The sequence below is a fragment of the Mizuhopecten yessoensis genome, unplaced genomic scaffold, assembly GCF_002113885.1.
Source record: "Mizuhopecten yessoensis strain PY_sf001 unplaced genomic scaffold, ASM211388v2 hete_36190822, whole genome shotgun sequence".
In the NCBI taxonomy this organism is placed as follows: Eukaryota; Metazoa; Mollusca; class Bivalvia; order Pectinida; family Pectinidae; genus Mizuhopecten; species Mizuhopecten yessoensis.
Genome location: NW_018485765.1, coordinates 1 through 8815, shown reverse-complemented (window position 1 = coordinate 8815; position 8815 = coordinate 1). Strand labels below are relative to the sequence as shown.

At 36.8% G+C, this 8815-nt stretch overlaps 1 protein-coding gene across 1 annotated transcript; it reads left to right on the top strand.

Annotated features, from left to right (window-relative positions):
* The first annotated feature begins 864 nt into the window (after window positions 1-864).
* LOC110444938 (acyl-coenzyme A amino acid N-acyltransferase 1-like) lies at window positions 865-7816 on the top strand. Its single transcript, XM_021489287.1, has 8 exons — window positions 865-1096; window positions 1928-2191; window positions 2584-2756; window positions 3187-3300; window positions 4288-4376; window positions 5290-5374; window positions 6494-6695; window positions 7336-7816. Exons 1-8 carry the CDS (start codon window positions 877-879, stop codon window positions 7470-7472), a joined length of 1284 nt encoding a protein of 427 aa, XP_021344962.1. The 5' UTR covers window positions 865-876; the 3' UTR covers window positions 7473-7816.
* Window positions 7817-8815: the final 999 nt, after the last annotated feature.

The following is an 8815-nucleotide window of genomic DNA, read 5'->3' as shown; positions in this document are numbered from 1 at the left end:
ATGGGATTTTACCGTCTATATTACTTCTTTGACCCATATATATTACCTATAATATTTGATATGGCGAGTTCTATGTTTTATCCTGAATTCGCGAAGAGGGCTGTTCGGGAGTTTACATATGTCTAGCTACTTTGTCCAAAACTTATTATCCTAAGGTAAAGACTACCATCAATTTATTACCATTAACATTAATATGAAATATTTAACTTAAATGATGTCAGGGAAAGGTATATTGTGGATTCAAATTCAAATACTATTTAAGGTTCAGCAATCAGGGTGTTTATAACGACATCCCATCTAAAATATCCAGTTAGAAAACATAGCATAACATATATGTAAACAGATTTGTGGTGTTTTGAAAAGAAAAAAAATCCCGTTGATGGTACCCCGCTTCGTCCTCTTTCGACAGTCTCGCCATTGATGAACTTTTGTTTAGGCACCAAACCTTTGTACTTTTCTAGCTTGTAGGATTACTTTGACTTAATTTATCGTGGTTTTACTTTGTGTTCTAACGAGCAACGTATTCATGAGTGCCAAAGCTTTCCCATCATTGAGGTAGCCGATTGGCGTTAGACATGACTGAATTCAACGAAAGAAAGGAAAGATCTGCTAACAACAAACTCACCCCAATCTTCTAAACAACTAAAACGTCATCTTACAAAATGTTTAAGGTTTTTCTACAGGCAGACATATCCACGTTTCTTTTTTGTTAAGTAGCTGTATATTTCATTGCTAATTAATTGTAAATTGATGATGGAAGTGAGCTATGATAAATTGTAGTTAACTAGTGCCATATTCATTGTTAGAATTATTTGGCAAATTGTTAAACTGGCGTTTATAATCATGTGTTATTGTTACAGCTGATAAGGAGCCGACATGGCGGGGAATGTTGTGATATCGGCTTCCCCAAAGGAGGTTTTGGTGGACGAAACTTTTATTCTCCGTGTAACTGGACTAGGTCCGGAACAGAGAGTGACCATCCGCTCCGTGGTGGCTGAGGACGGTATGAAGTTCAGCGCATGCGGTTGTTACGTAGCAGACAGTGATGGCTGTATCGATGTCAGTGTCCAGCCTTCCTTATCCGGTACCTACACAGGTGCGCCCTCAATGTCATTTACCAAAGTAATAATACATTGAAATTGCATTAGGGAGCGAAGGCGACACGACGACAAAGGATTGATTAGATGACGTAGAGGTAACACTCCTGTCGCCATGTCGTTGTGTTATCCATTCCTCGCCATCAGGTCCCCGTTCTCTCCTCTTCGCATGCCTTCAACTAATGAAGAAGGTTATAAGGAACTGGCATGTTGAATCACAAGATTAGAGTCTTTTCTAAAACTTTGAGAAATTGAAAAAATAAAAATTAATTTGGCTGCCGCAAGCGCGACACTTAAGACATTTATTTACGTCTTCACTGGTCATTTTCCTAGTCACCCCAGACTACTCCGTTGTTGGTATAGTGTAACTGGATGGGGTGTCAGGGTATTATATCCATGTTGTGACATCTCGGATGCCATTGAGTTGCTTCTGTCGACATTGGTCATATGAAGCACTCGCTGCCATGTTGTTGCGTTCACGTCGCCCTTTTCCCTCCTTCTCTCTACCTTCGTGTTTAGCCTTACCGGACACCAACGGAAAGTCCTGACTTGTCTGACAAATTCCTTGGACTTCAGAAACTTCCCTAAAATTCTAAGGAAAGTTTCCGGACACAATCAGGAAAAGCCACGGGTTTTACTTTTATCACTGTCGTACCAACGTTAACAGCTGACGATTTATAGGGAGAGATATTTCGTAACGTTGCATTCATATCATGTTAAATAGTTTTTACATTGAACAGATATTTTTAAAGAAATGTACAGGTAAACTCAGAATATTGTGTTGTGTGTAAGCTTTAACCCTAACTATTCTTGGCTGTGTTGTTATGTAGGAGTTGACCAGATGGGACTTGTGTGGAGTATGTGCCAGATTCCAGGTCAGCGGCCGGGGCTACGTCTCTTTAAGAAGGACGTGACGACCCAACAAGTGCTGAAGTTTGAAGTCTACACCGAACATCGGACTTTCGATCACCTTCACGAGGTTTCAGTTTTGCCTCTGTCTATGACTAAGGTGTTCCGGTGGTACATGAGCAAGGACGTGAAGCGACTTCCGGTGGAGGTGGGAAATATAAGGGGCATGCTGTTTATACCGCCAGGTAATAGGCATGGTGTCCATGACCAGTAAATATAATTAAATTGAAAACACGTCATAATTTAGTTCGTCTGAACAAAGAAATGTGTTTACTATGTTTCTACTTTATCAGTTTGTGTATGTATAATTTGTCTTATGACATTACTTATTGCCCCAATTTCTAATCCAGATGTTTACGTCTTCGTCTTAGTTTCAAGTTGTTTTCCTTCTTCTATTTAGTCTTAAAATAAATAAAATGTCTGTATTGAAACATGTTTATTTTATTGTTAGATCGATATAAACAGTATATCATTTAAACTGAAGGCCACGCTAAGTTTGTTTGGTATTCACTGTAGTGAGCATTACAGCTAATGGGTATACCCTTAAATGTTAATGACAATTTGAACTTGAACGTAGGCCCTGGACCATTTCCGGGGGTGCTTGATCTATTCGGCTCAGCGGGCGGGCTCCTTGAATTCCGCGCCTCCCTCTTGGCCTCCAGGGGCTTTGTCGTGCTGGCCCTGGCTTTCTTTGGTTATAAAGACCTGCCCAATCATTTTACAGAGGTCAAGAACCTCGACTACTTTAAGGTAAATACAAAATGAATGATGTTTTTAACATATGTCGGAAACTATTATAAATAATAAGGGCGATGTTGCAGGGACTGACATTAGAGTTGGTCATTTTACAAACCGGAAATGAAAGCATTATGGTGCGCATGTGTAGGTAACAGAAAGTGCAATACAAGTATAATGCGTTATGTCACTACTGGCTCTACATTAGAACTTAAGTTAAACGTTATATCTCTGTATATATACAAAATGTATACAATATACATGTATCTTCAATACCATGCGTCTATAGCACAATATAAAGTTTACACCTATCTTTACTTGTACACATGGTTTGCTCAAAGTTTAAAACTTATGACATCATACTTGTTACAGCATAAGTCTTGTTGCTAAACTAAAGCACTCTTATCCCAATGACATACAAAGTGCACCTTTTCTGTTTGTGTAGGAAGGCGCCCAGTATCTGAATGACCACCCCAGTGTCCAGCCTGGGGGAATAGGAATCATCGCTGTGTCTAAAGGGGCTGAAATAGCACAACTGATTGCTATGCATTGTCCACTGGTGAGTGTCATTTAGTCTCCAAGATTTCAGGAAAACAGAAAACTTCATTTGATTGCAATAAAGTTATGATGTCAAACTTTTATCCCATTAAGACGTCAATGCTGAGGTTCAAATCTGATTGGTGGAATAAGAAATGACAGATAAGCGAAAGTGTTTTGTTGGTTTACAAAATTGCAATAGAGTTCGGCAGTGAAGTTATCATTATTGTCTACCAGTAGGTAAATATCATTAAGATATCATATGTAGTGAGGTGATCCTTTGTCATGATGATGTCTGCCCACACATCTTCGTAGTGTGGTTCAAATACCTTTATATAGTGTTGGTTCGAAAAATAACGAAACATACTTCCTACCTTTGGCCTTTGTTGTTTGACTGTATTGGGGAAGAATGGAAAGGGAATTTGAGGTGTTTAGACATAAGGATTGGAAGTTCATTCTAGCTTTATTGATTGTATTTGTTGAGTTAGTTTCTTATAACAAATGAGGACGCAATAGGTAACTCCGTAAACCAACAGTCCTGGCAGTCGACGACACGAAACGGAGCGTTGCATGTGTCACAACAAATGACCCTGGACTTCTATTTAGCTGTCATGGATGTCGTGGAACTCTTGGGGATGGAGTTTGTTTTGTTCAATTTGTTTTCTACAGATATTGCAAATGGTATGATGAAAGTTGACATGCCTCACTCCCTTTTTTTACTGCTTTTTGTTTTAATTATGTTTTGAGAAAGGGAATATTAAGTATGTACCGAGTTTGTGTGAGGGTGCTTTCGAGTATGACTGCATTGTGAGTGAAATGGGTCTTATTTGTTTATGATTCAAAAGCTGTCGAAGACGAACTTATGGTGAACTATTGTGCATCTTTCAGTTTGTCTGCGACACATATTGCAGTTATACAGCAAAAGTTTGCAACATCTATGCAGTTTATTGCTTATATATTTTACCCACAACAACCGGAATATAAAAGTATTACCTGTACGTTGTTCCAGGTGAAGGCGGTGGTCAGCATAAACGGTATACCATACGTCACACTCCTTCCATACGAACACGGTGATGACGTCATTCCGGTCGTGTCTGAGTAAGTAAACAATGTGTCTGGTCACTTCTTTACTCTAACCAATTCCTCATCCGTTATTATAACAAAATAATGTCTCAGTAAAACTTTTGTTGTTGTTTCTGTTTAGTTTCAATTCAACATTTCATTACAGTAACACTCGCAAAAAAGTCCGCCATGCGGAGGGAATCATGCGGCGCTGACCATGATTAAGTCAATCAGTACTTATAATTACCTGTCAGCGGTAACACTTGTTAAATACTAGATGGTCAAAAATATCATGTTTACAGTAATATGGTACATTGTATATCTTGTTGGATGTATTGCCACACTGCAGTCTATTCATCAATAAACAATGGCTAACGTTAGTAAACTGATGTCATGAGAGAACTCGCTTTTTTGCATGGATATTTTATCAAATGAAATTAGTTGAAATGATTAGATTTATTTGCTTTTTTAAAATATAGAGTCTTGCTGGCAAAGTGCTACAATTTTTCCCCAAAGAAATGACCCTCATCTATTTTCAGGACCAAAATGGTCCTGTTGCATGTTATCAATAGCTACAAATTGTGTTCAGATGAATGACCTTGAGTTACTTTTAAAGTCAAAGTGTTAAATGGGTTAACATCTTCAATAAACTTGTTCCAATGCTTTATAAGGTCTAGAATAACGACATCCTCCCTTATAGGTTGTCGAATATAGAGCATTTAAGTTTTTTAATAAATGACCTTGACCTTATTTCAAGGTTTCAAGGTTGAGTTGTGTTCAATTCTTTCAACAACCTCTAAAGATACATACAATCAAGAGCAATGGATATTTTGTCTGTAGCTTCTTGTTATCATATCGAAATTTTTGGGGATCGTTAGGGTCAAAGTGTGAAGAAATTAATATGTTTATATACATATACCTGTATGTATATCAATAATTGTGATTTCAGGTATGATATCTATGGCGGTATATTCTCTGACGAAGGACTAGTGACGAAATTCTGCTACATTTTGGATCCTGCTGGGCTATTTGAGGTAGGTCACCGATGTATTGGAATTATATATTATAACTTTAATTGAAACTAAAATAAACGCTACCGTTAGATTAAAACACGTTTTTGCCTTGTAAATTGCCCAACCTTTATACACAAAAGGCCCAATATGTTTCTGGTATATATAGGACCAAAATGCCCCGATAATCAGGAAGACAAGAAGCTTGGTATGCATGTACAAATTGACAAAGACTAAAGATTGTAGTTAAGCAAAATCTATGCATAATTAATCAGCATTTCTGATGAAACTTGGTCAATATTTATATAAGACAATGTCAAAGGCTAAGCATAAAGACGAGCAAAATCTGCAATATGATTGGTCAACGGTTTTTTGCACAGTAAGAAGTCAAATATGGCAGCGTTTCCGATGAGATTTGGTCAATATTTATAATAATATTTTCTAATAGCGAAATATGTCAGTAATTGATAAAAAGAAAGAAATATTTTTGTTTTAAACGTGTAAGATGAATGGGGCAAATTAAATTTCTATTTTCATGGTGTGAAATAATGTTCAAACTGCAAAACGTTGTAAATTTTTAACATTTTAAATTGCTTTGTAAGTACTCTATAATTCACATTTTGCTGTATTCTACATAAAAAAAATCAAATTTAAGATAGACGTGGATATTTCATTAATTTTAATTTTAGTGCCACCTATGAGTCCTTAAAGGACGAAATGGCCGTATGATGCAGTAAAATGTTACCAAATGAGATGTTCAAATGGATGCTTCCTATTTCGTTTTTCTAGCCATGATTTTACGAAACAAGGTAACTTATGTAACCTTTTTCGTTTGTTGAGTGTAGTTGAAGAACTCACTACTACTAATAGCTATGCTGCTGAAGGAACACAGACAAGAGTAGGGAATGTGCATGGCAATTTAAATTTTATACATGATATTTCCCACTGCATAATCGTACGATGAGATTAATGTGGGTTCTGTAGACTGGGAGGAGGCTTTCTCCGGTGTTCTTCGCCTAAGAGGCGCTGGAGAAAGCTGAAAGTAAAACTCTGATATTACATATTTCCAAAACTGATGAATCTTATTAAGAACTTTTGTAAGAACGTTTGACTAAATCTGTTTTTATTGAATGTTATCTGCAGCTGTGGAAAACAGATGTAAAGCTACTGAGTATATGCAGTGGCGATGATTGTACCGTCCCCCCAGAATTACAACAACTCCAATACGACAGCTACCCAGCAAACAAGAAACAGAATATTGAACTGGTCGTGTACCACGGAGCCGGACATTTAGTAGAACCACCCTACTCGCCGTTTTGTAGGACATCTCTCCACAAAATCATGGGTGGGTATAACAAAGCCTGTCACAGTTTAAGTTATACCGCAATTGTGTAGCAATTAGACCAAATAAAAACAGTGTTTGTTTTCGATTACCCTACCGACCCGAATTTGTTGTACCTTCCCTTAATCTAGTTTGGCTATATTAAAGAAAAACAATATTAAGGTTAGGATCAATTCCGTGTATAAACATTATAAGAAAAGGAAAAATAAAATATATTGCGTATCAACCGACCCTAATGTTTTGGTCATGTACCAGGAAACAAACATACTTTTTGTTTGGCCTTATTTGGCAGGATATTGTCTATCCTTCAAGAATGTTCCAGAGTGAAGTAACCAATCCTGCTATATGTAAAGTCCTAGAGTGTATAACCACCGCCCTTCTGTAATGCTACTGTTTCCTTCCACTTAGTCAGATTATTACATGTATAGCCACTATTTTTACATGTTATGGGTTTCCGGTTGATCCTCTGTGTATTAAGATCAGCAGGTCTTAGAGATGCGGCGAAACCACAATTACATGCATAAACACAACATTCAATTATCATTTCTATGAATAAAAAAAACCTGTTATGTTATTATGATGAATTAAGACTAGTAACACATTTTTACATTTATTTTCCTAATTACATGTATGTATTTTTCAGGAACAAACGTGGTATGGGGTGGAAACGCACCTGATCACGCTTACGCACAAGAAGATTCCTGGAAACGGATATTAAACTTTTTAAGGACAAACCTTGAGAAACATTCCAAGAATGTGCACCTGTCCAGTCGTCTGTGACCACAAATTATCTGTGATAGACCTAACACCATGGGAAGGCATGAAATAATATCAATTTATTGACTCAGGTGCAATTTGCTGTGGCTGTGATTCTTTAAATTAAAGTTTTGTCGACATGTACGATTCAAAATTTCACTATGAATAATGGACACTTTTCGTTAGGATTTTACTGTTATACGCTGCTTACTTTAGATACTCTACAGTAACTAGGAAATATTACCGTGTCATAAACACAGACAGACAGCAGGTAAACAACAATGCAGTCAGTGCTTAAAAGTAATGTTTTTTTCCGTTTTCACTTGATTATCATGTAATAAACCAGCTATTTAGTGCTTTCCATAAAAGTGAGAACTATTTGTCCATGGTGCTGGTATTGGAAGGTACATATCTACATATGTCCCAGCAATGTGACCCAAAAACCGTGATTTATTTATTATGGAGTTATTAAAGCAAGACTTACATGTGTACGATAGAAAGGACATTCAAACTCAGTCCATTGGGTTTTCTTGTCATTTGCAAGATGGAAACTGCGTTTAGTTAAATTTATTAGCATCACGAGCTTACGACATTTGAACTAACATGTATCTGTTTTTATGTTGCATACATTATAAATATTACTTTCACACAACCCTCAACAATGACCGTCAGTGCTGATGAAGAGTTTTTTAAGGCCCAATTGCACAATATGTCGTCCACTGCTATAGATACTTGCAGTTAAAGAAAACACTGCTTCATGAAATTGTTTTTATTATACTCCTAAATAAAGTCCCGTCTGTCCTTCTCTCCGCCACACTTCACAGATACATGATCCTGTGACAAACCTTATACAAGTCGTTCGAATGCGAGTATGTTCAGTCTTAGGTCAAGGCCACTGGCTAAAATTACAATTTTACCGTCACTCTTTTGTCACCAATCTATCGGCCGAATTTGATATATATTATTATTTATGATATCTACCACATGGTTCATATGATAAACAGTCAACCACACACACACGTATACTATTAATAATTCTAAATGTCGACTTAACATTTATAAAACGTTTTGTCATCTATGTGTTTGTGTCATATGGTTACAAAAAATAATAAAAATTAAAAAAATATAATTTTTGGGTGTTAATTTAACACCACTGTTCCATACATGTATGCCAACCGCTTTGGAAAACAATAGTCCAAGCTGTAAATTCCGAATACATACCAAATGCCAATTCTATGATCACAGCATTAACCAACTTTTCAAATCTTGTGTATTCTTGGTGGGTTTTATTTTCATTACCTCTATACATGTGTACTACTGTTACTTGGACGAGATTAACTAGCATATTCAGGAAGGTCATGGCGGGG